Genomic DNA, 13,680 nt, shown 5'->3' on the forward strand with positions numbered 1-13,680 from the left:
ATATATATAAAATAATAATAAAATAAATAAAATAAAATAAAATAAATCAAGTCATTTGCACATACACACAAATGCGAAACAGCGAACGGATCACTGACCATCTTAAAAATGCACTGTTTGTTGGAAACCAAGGAGAGAAAATAACTGGGAAAATTAAAAATGAAATGGAGTGTAGAGCCTCACTAAGAAGAATAAAAATAAAAAATAAAAAACTAAAAGTTGACAAAAACACTGACATTATGTTTTTAAAAGGTAAAAAAAACAAACAGTTGCACGTGAACACATTTTCTGCCTATATAACATGGAATCAGACATCAGTCTACAGCCGAGACAGATGATATTAAGTAAGATGTATTGAACTTAAATATTTACAAAGACACAAACAGGCCATGAAATTCAAACTATTGCCAATATTACTTGGACATCGCATGAGTCCTAAAGTCACTTTACTTCTGTTTCTTGCTGGTCAGTGAGTCCCATGCTTCACTGGTCTTCACTTCATTAACAGTGCTTGAAAGGCTGGCAATGTATTGCAAGTCATATTTTTCCTTTTTTCTATACATCTACTTGCATTGAGTTCCACGTAAAGACTGCATTCCAGCTTTGTTTTGCAGATGAGCTTATAGATTGATAATAACTTTAAAAAAGCATTTAAAATCTCCCGTTGAACAACAGAATATTGAGACTTCAAAACGTAACTGAGTGATTTTACCAAAATGTTCATGCTAATCATTTGCTGCCTTGCAAGCACTGGAATTTCCTTCAAAGAAAAGAAATCATAAAAAAAAAAAAAAAAAATCTAGTTCACTATCCAAACAGCTGCCACTATACTTCACAAGATATGCATATAAATGAAACTTATAACATTATGCTCAATCAACAAAATTGCATATACCTCTTTCCAATATTAAGTGAAATGCACAACTTACAAAGAAATAAAATTGTTTTCTGATACAACAGCATAAACATCCTTTAAAGATATCAATTTAGATATCAATATCAATGAGAACTCTCAAATTCTTCTTGTTCATGTTTTTTTTTAAACAAGCTCATTAACGAAAGCCCATCTCTCTTTCGCCTCCTGTTTTCCTGCTAAAAAGCCGGCAAAATTAAGTGAGAGCAAAATGATCGGCATATCTTAAGTTACAGATCATTCATGCAGTCTGGCATCAGCCCATGCAAAACGATGGGAATGTATCCCGATAGTGAGAAAGCAGCTGAAACGTGTAACTGTGAGGTGCAGTGCACAGGTGAAACATGTCTGACGGGGTTGTGGGTAAACCATACAATGTTGATCGCTACAAAAAGACAGACCATATTACAGAGTGATGTACTGAACAGTTGACTTTATAGGTGTGCCAACATGCACCCTTAAATGCTATTGAATGACGACCCTCCCTCCCCTCCACCCTCCATTGAGGAACACAGCTGAAAGCACACACAGTAACTCATTCATTTCACAGATGAGATCCACAGCTACTGTCTACCTACAGTTGTAAATTCAGTAGTACTATCCAAAGTAAGGCATTCTTTTGACATCTACCAGTATTAGGAGTTGGTTCAGATTGTGCAAATGTTTAAAGCAACAGAGAAAACAAAACATACATGAATACTGTAAACATCTGAAGTGCGCTCCTATGAAGAACTCGGATGCAGTCCTATTCAACATTTGCTAATCCTAAGTGGTGTTGGGTTCCTTCTGTCTCTTTGGCAGTAGTGGTTTCTTTAGGCCAATGAAAGCATTTACAATGCACTGTTGTGCAAACAATTGTTTGTTTGTTTTTTCGTTGCTTGTTTTTAACTTATACTCAGCTGTGCGAATCCCATGAGTTTAACGTCGTCTGGAATTTCAGAGCTGTCCACTCCCGATGCCTAAACAGAAGATAAACGTAGTGCCAAATATAAAACAACACCTCAGATGAGCAAACGACCGCTGCATCACATCATCTAATAACTTACCAACTTGAAAGTGACATTTTTGTGGGTTTGTGGATCATCAACAATTTTTTGCAAATTGGCTGCAACTAAAAAAAATTAATAGAAGTTAGAAACACTAATTATTTTTGTCTTTTTAGTGTCAAGCAACAATTTTGTTTTTATCTTGACAAACTCACCAATGACTAAGTCTCTCCCATCCACCAGTCCTGCAGACACAAGCTCCTGAGACACTCCATCCGCTGTGTCTGCATACAGAAGACATTCAATTAAACACATTTTACAAGCGTTGTGTTTGAGATCGAGTTACTCAAGCTAACAGTAAACTGCACAAACCTCTCCCAGGCATGAACTCAAATCTGATATCGTTCAACTCTTTCTTTGTATTCCTGTTGTTAACAAAAGAAAGGGAAAAAGCTTAAGAAACAAGACGTTTTCAGAAGGCATTCTGATTATTGCAGAACTGTAAGGACCAGTGTTATATTAGTATTTTTTAACATACCAATATTGTATTTATTCATATTTTGAATTGGTTGCTATTTTTACATTTTTAGTTTTCATTTTAATCTTTTCATAATTTTTTCATTTTAAAATAAATTAAATAATTAAATGTTTGCATTTAGCAGACGCTTTTATCCAAAGCGACTTACATTGCATTCAGGCTAACAATTTTCTCCTAACATGTGTTCCCTGGGATTTGAACCCCCAACCTTGCGCTTGCAAGCTTTCAACCCTGCACATTTACATCACTCTAAAAACCTGACATAACCTGAATTATTTGTATTGTCATTGAAAAGAGGGAATTATATCAGTTTAACCCAAAGAATCCTACTATTACTGTAAGTTACTGGGATCAGTGCTTGCATTTTTAAAAAGAATGTGAATGGGTTTAGGGTGAGCTAAAGCAACCCTGTGGAACAACTGTACTAACTGGCCTCAACTCTATGGTTAACGCTTAACTACTGGATCCATCTGGTTCACTAAAGTCACTAAAATGGGAAGTACCTTAATCTTAGTACAAGGCTGATGGGGATTTTGGCTGACTCCTGCCCTGTTGTAGTAGGTCCACCGGCCTGTAGGGAGACAAATTTAAGATTTAAAGTCAAACCTAAATTATGAACCAAGTCCACTTGTTGGTCACTCTCACTGCTGATATGGTCTTCACAGCAGAGCTCACCTGGAAGCCTGGAGAGGACGCTGATATCGTGGCAGTGTCATCTGTAGCGTGCGGCACTTCAGACTGTCCTGCAGCTGCTGGCTGAAGGAAGCTTGATGGATCTGCTGGAAAGATCTTTGAAAAAGGCAGAAACAAGATTTTCTTAAGAATGGCTTTGAGGTAATTTAGAAAGTAGGAAATGGAACTGAACTCCCACCTCTGCATTTGGTACAGCCTCCTCTTTTACTCTTGGTGACTAAAAAAAGACAATTGAAAGACTTCAAAACAGCTTTATACAAATCCACAGACTAGAACAAAACAGACATTAGGTAACGTCGTAGCAGATGAGTGTGTACCCGTAAAGCGGCTACCGCTGCCTTTCCTTCCTCACTCTCCAAGTCCAGCTCATCATCACTCCATTCCCACTCTCCATCCTCAGTCTTGTGTAGTCGTCCGCTGGAGCCTGGAACCCTCCGCACCTATTTACACAAACAACCAAATTCTTGAAGAACAACTACAAACATTTCTGTATGACATTTGTCAGTAAATTTGACACCCACCTTCCTTGATCTCTCTCCTATTGTTGGCGCCCTGTCCAGCAATTTCTCTTTCAAGTATTCATTGTTCTGTGAAGGAATTGTGGGAAATATAATTATAATTTCATAGCAAGCTACAAGCCAGTAGTGAACAAATGTTGAAATATTGAATATTTAAAATAAGTTAAATATAGTCTACGAATAATTCCACAAATATAAGATTTTGGTTAAAACTGTGAGATAAAATTATACTATTCTAATAATAAATTTGAGACAATAAGTACAGACAGCATCCTCTATAGGTCGTAATGCAGCACTCTAGTGCTGTACAGGCCTCTTTGTTTACACACTAGAAATTAAAGTCTGCTGAGGCAGCATTGCGTTTGTTACAATCTGTGCTGCATCCCATGAACAGGAAATGGCCTTTAGAAACTCTAATCCTGAGTATTTGTTACAGTAAAGCAGCTATGCTAAACCAGTGGTCTGGAAATGTTTAGGCAACAATGACTGTAGCCAAACTAAATAATTTGGCCTGCTGGAGGCAGCAATTACATAAAACTGACTGCACATTTGTGCACTTAGATTACCAGTACATGAATGTTCTTTACAATTTTGGGTTACAGTATCTCACCTTGGCTTTTGTGAAGAACTTGTGTTTTAAAAGTTCAGCAGCTGTAGGCCTGTTAAAGAACACTGAATATTAATAATATGACCAAAAACTGTTTGTCTCAACGTCATAACATCATAATATAAGATTCCAAACACAGAGTCAGTGAACTTTAGAAAACAATCGCACTACCGTTTTTCTGGATCCTTCTGGAGGCACAAGGAGATCATCTTCCGAAAAGATTTGCCGTATTTTTTAACCATCTCTTTATCTGTAACTCCAGTCTCTAGACAAGGAGGGTCATTCTGCAGGGTTAACATTAGAACCTAAACCAAAAAAAAGGGAGAAATACGAAAAAGAAAGACCCAGACACATCATTAGTGTGGAAAAAGTACAGACAAAAACCATTAAGCAACCAGAGGCTCCGTGAATTGAATGATTATTGCAATAGAGTGACTCATTTTTGAAGGCCAACCCAGAAGTTAGACTTACCCTGGGTCCCTTTGGCAAAAAGCAAATAGGATTTTTCCATTAGCTTTTGGATTATTGCAGAAAATAAGTCATTGTGACAAACAAAAGTTCATGATTCCTACACATTTCCTTCATAAAGTTGTAGATTTTATACATTATGAAATACAGTTCAGCAGAAGTAAAAAGTTGAAGTTAGATTACAAACAACACTGTGGTTCCATGACTTCAACGTCAGCACCACTAAGCTTCAGACAAATCTTTTAATCTTTATTTAAAATCTATAAGCTGCAATGTTTGAGTTAAAATAGTTTGCAAGAGCAGGAATACAAACCCAACAAGGCTGTAAAAGAGGACTAGTGAGTAGTAGAGATGGGTATCGAGGACCGTAATTTTTGAACCGGTACGTAATTGGGTCGACACCTGAGTGCCGATAATACGGTTATCGATATCAATACTGTTATCAATACTTGCGTTGTTCTATCTCGGTACACTTCAATGTTAATGATGAATTAGAAGCTGCTGCTTGTCATTTCCCTTCACTGAAATATGTGGCCGACGTTTGCTCGACGTGAGAGTGATATCCACGCGCATGTGCTGTGTGTGTGTATGACGCGTGCAGTCAGTCATCGCGGCAAAAGTGAAACATTCGAAAGTGTGGCCTTACAAAACTAAGCAAAACCAGTGTCAGATGCAATATATGCAGTAGTGTAATAGTGAACGAAGGAGACAACACAAGTAATATAATGAAACATTTACTAACAAAACACAACATCTACGTCAAGCAATGCACTGTATTATGTCTCGCGGCTCTAGCTCCAACTGCAACTCGCGAGACACATTCACATCAAATGTCAATTCAGAGGTAGAGTTACACTCACGAGACACTGCACTTATTTGCAATCACTAAAGTACATTGTGTTTTAAGCGTTTTATTCGCGTGCTGTTTTAACATGTGCTTATCCAGAGCGTGTCCACCAGAGGCGTCCATACACTAAAATGCCGGTCAAACAGCACCTGATAAATTAGTTATATTAGTTATCGTCTGATTGTACTATAACGGTCTAAAATACACAAGGTTTACATATAAACAGTTAATTATGAATAAAGTCAAAGTAATAGGCAAGAGAGAAAAGATGCATCTCTTAAAGGGACAGTACTTAACATACTCCAGGGGATGTTGTACCAAACATGTATTAATTTGTATTTATTCTTGTCCTGAACACAAAATAATATATTTTGAAGAATATGGGTAAGCAAACAGTTGCTGGTCCCCACTGACTTTGACAGTAGGAAAAAAAAAGACTAACAACTGTTTAGTTTCCGACATTCTTCAAAATAACTTCTTATGTTCAACAAAATAAACAACTCATTCAGGTTTAAAACAACTTGAGAGTGAGTAAATGATCACACAATTTTAATTTTTGGGTGAACTATTCCTTTAACCCCTTTGGAGTCTAAGGGTATTTTTGGGGCCTGGAGAAGTTGTCATGCCCTGACATTTGTGCTCTTTTTCAGTTTCTTATACACATCTAAATGGCTAAAGTCTAATCTCACTGTAATCAGCACAAACTGGGCTATAATAATATTTGAGCAGCATGTATGTACATTAGTGTTGTCACGGTACCAAAATTTCAGTATTCGGTACCGATACCAGTGAAAATCCACGGTTCTCGGTACCAATTTCGGTACCAAAGCAAAACACAAAAATATGCTAATTAAAAAAAAAACTTTTTAGCACTAAAAATAAAACCAATGCCATTATTTATACTTATTTACAATTGTGTTTAAAGTTTTTATACAAGTTATATAATTATGAAAAACAGTAAACAAGTTTCACCCAAATTTAATTTGTCTTTTAATTTATGAAATTTAAACACATTTTATTGCTGGTAAATAAAGGGGATTTTCTATTAAAATTAAAACATGTAAGAAATATTGTCACTTATTTCTTTAAAAATGAAGTTTTATAAATTTTTTCAACAGTAGTAGCAGTATCACATACATTTTATTTTTGGTCATTGAGGGTTTCTGTAAAAAAAAATAGTAATAGTTATAATAATAATTATAATATAATAATTATAATAATAATTAATTATTATTCATATTAATTATTATTAAAAGATAATACTACTACTACTAATTCTTCTATCTTACTAATGTATATCCCATGCACTATGAATTGATGAGCTGTTGGTTCATGAATATTAATCACGTTGTCTGCGTTCGGTCAAACTGATTTGCTGAAATCAAAACAGGGACGGTACTAAATCAGCGCCAGCCAATGAAATTGCCATTTGCGCATTAGCTCCGCCCACTACCGGAGAAACCGGTATGTCTTCTGCTTGTTCAAAAATGAATATGAATAATTCTAAATGAACTCCATTACAGGAAAAGACAATAAAGAATAGTTTACATATAGCGTGTCGATTCAGCGTGGTAGATTCTCTCTTTTGCATGTGTGAGAAACTGAAAAGATCGCTTGATGGAGAGAGAACTCTGAAGCTCAGATGCTGAAATTAATGCAAGCGTCATGCGCTTCAGTCTATGTAGTAAACAAACCCGCACGTCTCTGCCATTCATTAATTCACACAGAGACGCGCAGAACACGTTTTCATATTTCAAGCAACATTTGCGGCTTAACATTTACAGATACTGGGCCATATGGAGATTTGATTTGATTAATTTATGCTAACTTTGACAAATTCTATGACTGTCCATATTAAAATGTAAGTTTCAAATTTCATGACTGGATTTTGAGATTCCGTCCTCATTTTCTGCTTCGCGGAAATCATAGCGCTGAACCGGGTTAGAACGGGACCTCGGTACCACCGGTACTTAAAGAAACCTGGTACCGTCACATTTAAATTTTTTTAGTACCGACTTGGTACCGAAGTACCGGGTCTTTTGACAACACTAATGTACATGATTGTGTTTTTGAGGAAAAAAATAATTTATTAAATTACAACAATTTAAATTACAACATAATTTATTAAATTACAACATAATTTAAGATCCACTTGCGAGTGCAGTTAAAGTTTATTAGGAACAAAGCTGACTTTCAAACTGAATTTATTTGCATCATTACTCCAGTCACACAATCCTTCAGAAATCCTTTTAACAATCTGATTTTCTAAAAAAAAAAAAAAAAAAACATTTATTGTTATTATTATATAAATTATTATTAATGTTGAAAAGAGCTGAGAATATTTTTTCACGGTTTTCTTTTGGGGGGGGGGGTAAATACAAAGAACAGCAATGTTTGCTACATTTGTTACAGTTAAATTTATTTGTTACATTTATATTATTTATATCAAGCTTTTGAATGGTATAGTATTGTATATTGTTATTGAAACTTCATAATGTTTCACTTGATTATACATTAAGTCAGGAATTATAATTTGGAAAAAGTCTAACTAGTGAAATGTTTACACGTTAAGTGAAAACTAGTACAAGTATATAAATAAATAAAAAGAGACTTACTCATGTTTATGATCTCTGCTGAATAAAGTGCTTCATTCTTTTTTTCTGAGGAAATCCAAATCTCAAATCCTGAGGTAATCCACATCACACTTTTTGGGGTGAATTATGTCTTATTCCTCTCATCGCGAAGCAAACAGTAAAAAAAGAACTTGAAGAACAGTCTGGCTGCGTTGTCTTCAGTTGTGTGGGCGTATTCAAGCTGCGCGCTTCAGTGAAACATTAGAATCTGAATAGGGCAACAGCGCGGGGCGTGGTCGCATTAAAAGATAATGAAGAGAGATGTGAAAAAACGGACATCACGTTGTTTTCATATGGAGTACTTTATTACAGAATATTTGTTTTCGGTAGTTTTAGTTTAAAAGTAGACATGTCAGGCTCTCTATAGATATCTCTCTCATTTCTCTTCGTTGAGTATTCACTGAGTTACAGTTCATTTTAATGACGTGTTTGTAAATGAAGACCAGCGCAAAGGCTGCAGACAGCACACATTGTTTGTTATCTTTATTTTATAAGTGCACAAAGTTTTGTTGTTATTATGTCTGTATACAAAAAAGTAGACCCTTTACAGATTCGATTGATGTATTGCTCTTATCTGTACGATCAAAACTGAAAGTGTAATTTAAGTTCTTTTCAGGGTTATCAGGAGAAAATGCCTCATAACGCGTATACGCGTTAATCGACTCCAGAGGGTTAATGCCAATAAAATAAACTCACTGCTCTTGATTGAAGAACAATTAATACAGTTGCTAAAGTTCAGCATTAATAATATAACTTGAAACTTTTAACAACTTCATATCTTTTTGCACCAAATTGTATCGATAACAGTATCGATTAGCAGTATCGGTATCGATAAAATGTAAACGATGACCATCCCTAAGGAGTAGGTAAGGTAATGTCCTCGACAACATCTGTGGTCCTATTTAGCTACTTGTTAACAACCACATTTTTCAAAAAAAGATTGAGGTATTACTGGTGTATTTCATGTAGCATAAAACATGAATTTGAGTTTGTGTTAAAAAAAACCATTAAAAACACCCACTGACTTTAGGGCGATGGAATCAGAAGTGCAAAATGCCAACTCATTTCCCGATTTTCAGATCATTCTTGCATCACTCTATTGGCAGGTTTCATCGCAGACTCTCCGTGAACTGAAAACAAACAGTGACTTGCTGGCTGCTTACCTTCATTGGAGGATATTTGTGATATGGAGCAGCCCCGGTTGCCAGCTCAATAGCCGTAATCCCAAAACTCCAGATATCAGCTTTGAAATCATAACCCCTAACCTGCGATTGACATTATAACACATTATAATAATCACATTCTGTAACAAAGCCATTTAGTTTCTAAGATACATGTAAAAGGCAAAAAAGAAACAGATAAAGACAACACAAACCTGCTCCATCACCTCGGGCGCCATCCAGCATGGAGTTCCTACAAACGTCTTCCTCACTTTGTTTCTAGTCATGTCTCCACCAGTTGCTAAAAAGGCACTAACACCAAAGTCTTTGGGGAGAAAAGCAGACATCAAAACTATCAATCGTCTGACCCAAGATCACTGCAAGTTGTGTATTACATACTTTTCATGTCAAGCCACATATGATCAAATCAAAACCTTCCTAGTCCATAAAATGTGTATCTAAAGGCCATTCAAAGACTATGAAAGCAAACAGAATTAGATTGCCTCTTTTCCGCTTTAACATATTAATGTATAACATTCTGCTTAAAGTACATACACCATGAAGGCGACCAAATATTACATCTAAATAAGAATATTTTGCATTCCTTCAAAATAATAAAAAACTGTCATTTTAAACCCTAATATTAAGCTAATTAATTGTCAATAATCAAAAGACAAAAATAATGCATTGACAGTGGAACTCCACCTGCAATTTGAACAGAGCCGTCTTCTCCTAAAAGAATATTTCCAGCCTTCACATCCCTTTACGGAGAGAAGTACAGGTCAGTCTATTGCTCAGTGACTCAAAATTAAGAAAGAAAATGAAGCACATAAGAATCTAATTATAGACAGGCACCAAACCATCCATATACCTGTGAATCTGACCATTTTTGTGCAGATAATCGAGACCTTCTAGCACCTCTTTTAGTATGCTGGCAATGCTGGCCTCATCCATGACGCCAGATTTGTGCTCCCCTTTGGAAATGATGTACTTAATGAAATCAAGAACTGAGCCTGAAAACAGACATGAATGGGAAGATTTTGTATTATGTAGTACTTCATTTTCAGTAACTTCCTTGTTGTTATTGTTTATTCAAGGGATGCTTAAACAAAGAACTAACTGACCACCGCTGAGCAACTTCATGACCAGCCAAAGCTCATCCTTGACCACAAAGGAGGTGTAATAAGACACAATATTTGGGTGATGGCACTGGCTCATTGCCTGGATCTCTTTCTAAAATAAATAAATCAAAGGAGGAAAGAAAATGTTAGAAAGCAGTAAATGTTTAAAGCTAAGCATAAGTTTCTAAAAGGCAATACTGGTAAGTAACTGCAAACAAAAGATCCCATTCAGATCAATATGAGTGCTCAACCATGGCTTTCTGGGTCAAATTACTTCAAGATATGGCCATTCATGAGTTTTAAGCTACAGAAAAGAAAAGACCCCAGACAATCAGTGTATAGAAGTCTTTCAAAATAGATTTACATCAAACTAAATTAATTGATTCAAACCTATTCTAAACCATAAAAAAGGAAAGTTTTATTTTTATATACAGTGTGTATATATATATATATATATATATATATATATATATATATATATATATATATATATATATATATATATATATATATAAATGCTAGTGTAGTTAGCTAGTCTGGTCTCATAAGCCATGTTAACTCTGATAGTTGAATCACAAACCAGAAAAGACTTTCCTTGTGGCTGTGCCAGTTTAATCCTCCTCTGACTGACAGACATGTGGCTGGCTGCCTTGCACATGCCACGAGTTACATCATGACCCCACCATTTGGCAAAAAGATCATTAACCAAGGGGAATGGGACAGACCCTCAGTCAGATGTAGATTGCATATTTTCTAAAACTGAAATATTATCAGACAGTCAATATTTGTGTCTATAATTAGTGGAGCTTGTCTCAACCTTTGCAGTTTTCTTGCATGCTTGCAGAATAGCATAAACTACTTAAATTATTCAATTACCAAGAGATTCAACTAATATATTTTTGTTTGAAGAAATAATAATAATGCACAGATTCTGTGTAGACAGAAAATTAGATTTTTAATTTGGAATATATACACACACACACACATATACATACATGAAAACATTACGCCGCTAAAGAGAGCCAGGCAAATAAACTACCATCATAAATAACCGGTTTAAGCAGAGACTCCGTACTAATCAAATACCTTTATGTGGTTGGTCTTATTTTATAAGCAGTAAGCAGACATTACCAGAAGCTCATCCATGCTGGTCTGGCATTTCTCAAGGTTGATGCGTTTAATGGCCACCTTCTCTTTCCTGGGTTTACAATATGCTGCCTGGACCACAGCTGTTGCTCCACTCCCTATATAACAGCAGAAAAAGACTTTAAAAAATTAAATCAGATTTAGTAATTCAAACAAAAAGATCTGCCTATGAAATAACACAGTACTAAGAAGAAAAAAATAAGAGATGATGGATGCAGAGGATTATAGTATTCTCAATCCATAGATGAAATGAAAATTGTAAGTGCATTCTTGGGGACAATTTTGACACTTATTTTTTCTTTTTGCAGATTTTATTTTTTAGGGGGGAATTTTCATATTTTACCCTCATTTCCTTTCATAAATCTATTTTATACTGGGTTCACAAAATAGTTACACTCAGTCCCCAATATAAAATGCTATATTTAATCCAAGTGCAATTTAAGTAATACATTCTTTGTTAACAGGCTTTCATTGTGTTGTTACCCCCACTGGTTGAACTTTTTTTTTGAATGACGTTGGAAGTTGGAAATCACTATGTTTGTCATCATTGCGATGTGACAAGATACCAAAAAAAATCTAGATCTCATGATCTATTCATCTAGTTATGTTGGGCCCGTTTCAATCAAGACAACCTGCTCTAAAGATATCCAATTTACTATGGTTTATTTTTCTTACGCGAAGTAACAAAGCAAAACGTCAAAGGCCTCACGTGTATATCATTTATATTGGCAGAGCCTGATTACTCAAAAGACATTCATTTTTTGTAGTTAAGATCAGGACAGATGTTTAAAGTGTTAAAGATCTGAAAATTAATTAATTGGGGAATGGGGAAAACTTTGAAAAAAGGAAAAATGTATAATAAATATATAATAATATATATGTTTTATTACAGTTTTTTGACACTCATATTTGTGTCCTCTAAGGACCTCTGTGTAAGTTTTCTAAATAGACACAAAAGGGTTAACCATTAAAATGTCATGCTCGTTATTGTTCCCCGAATGGACTTCAGTTTTAATATGTCTTCATTTCATATGGTTCCACACTTCCTTTTACATGACAACTCCCCTCGCCAAAGGGAGCTAAAGGCCAAACCCAAATGTCCCAGGACAAGAAAATCAGCTCGGTTTATGTTTTTATTAATTAACTGGTTAGTTAAAGTGATCTCAATATACGTCACACTTTAATCTAGATGACAGCCTTTCTGCATGAAAATTATATGAAACAGCTTGTCACTAAACTAACCAGCAAGTTGTCAACCGTTATGGTTCTTAAACCCCCAAGCAGCCCATATGTCATGTATAACATAATATCGCGATGAAATCCCAAAATCAAACAGTAAATCAGCCATTGTCCGCAATATTACAGTCTGTTGGTATGTCGGGTGGCTAGTTAGTTAGCATGGCTAACATAAACTGAACGTCTTTCAGACGCGATGGCTCAATTACCGATGGAGATCAGAAATAACACAGACCATTTGAGCCCCAGAGATCATAACACAGATATCTTAATCTCCGTTATTCTATCACTGAGGTAATCTGACGTGTGATGGTTTAGCTCACCGATCACCTCCTGAAGCTCATAGTCATCCTTGTCGATGGACCAAGGGTGAGAGCTCGGGTCTTCGGACATGACTGCAGTCAGATCACGACAACCGTACGCTACACTGCACGCTTACACGACAGCGAGCGCTGGAACACGGACGATCGGGATTTAGACTCGATGTGTTTATGCTGATTTTGTCGACCGCTCTCAGTCTCAACCTTTTGCTGTCTATGGTCTCAACTGCCAAACTTTGCCAACAGAGATGGTGACCCCGCCTCAGGCGGAAAACGCTCTTCCTCGTGTCACAATCTTGGAGGCGACCAAAATTATGCCACGTAACGCCACCTACCGGTCATGACTTAGAGTCAGCTAGGAAGAATGCGCCCTCAGTCACTCTGACCATTATTTAAAAATGAAAATTTCTCTTTTAAATCATAAGGGTTTGTTATTATACTGTTTTACTGAGTCTATGTAACTGAGTCTACTGTTTTCTATGTAACAATTTACT

At 35.8% G+C, this 13,680-nt stretch overlaps 1 protein-coding gene across 1 annotated transcript; it reads right to left on the reverse strand.

Moving 5' to 3' along the window:
• Positions 1-335: 335 nt before the first annotated feature.
• Positions 336-13,384, reverse strand: oxsr1a (oxidative stress responsive kinase 1a). The gene is made up of 18 exons (XM_059563748.1): positions 13,190-13,384; positions 11,616-11,728; positions 10,488-10,596; positions 10,235-10,376; positions 10,069-10,124; positions 9,579-9,688; positions 9,367-9,468; positions 4,427-4,560; positions 4,259-4,307; positions 3,652-3,717; positions 3,448-3,570; positions 3,309-3,347; positions 3,113-3,226; positions 2,941-3,008; positions 2,272-2,324; positions 2,115-2,183; positions 1,960-2,024; positions 336-1,872 (listed from the first exon to the last, which is right to left on the reverse strand). The coding sequence occupies exons 1-18, from the start codon at positions 13,257-13,259 to the stop codon at positions 1,798-1,800; spliced, it is 1,557 nt and encodes a 518-aa protein (XP_059419731.1). The 5' UTR covers positions 13,260-13,384; the 3' UTR covers positions 336-1,797.
• Positions 13,385-13,680: the final 296 nt, after the last annotated feature.

This window comes from Carassius carassius, chromosome 12 (assembly GCF_963082965.1).
Source record: "Carassius carassius chromosome 12, fCarCar2.1, whole genome shotgun sequence".
In the NCBI taxonomy this organism is placed as follows: Eukaryota; Metazoa; Chordata; class Actinopteri; order Cypriniformes; family Cyprinidae; genus Carassius; species Carassius carassius.

Coding starts and splice junctions, on each gene's coding strand:
- oxsr1a (XM_059563748.1), bottom strand. CDS start 13,259: ATGTCCGAAGACCCGAGCTCTCACCCTTGGTCCATCGACAAGGATGAC. Junction 10,377..10,487: donor CATGAAGTTGCTCAGCGGTG/GTCAGTTAGTTC, acceptor GTCTGTTTTCAG/GCTCAGTTCTTGATTTCATT. Junction 3,571..3,651: donor TAGGAGAGAGATCAAGGAAG/GTGGGTGTCAAA, acceptor TTGTGTAAATAG/GTGCGGAGGGTTCCAGGCTC.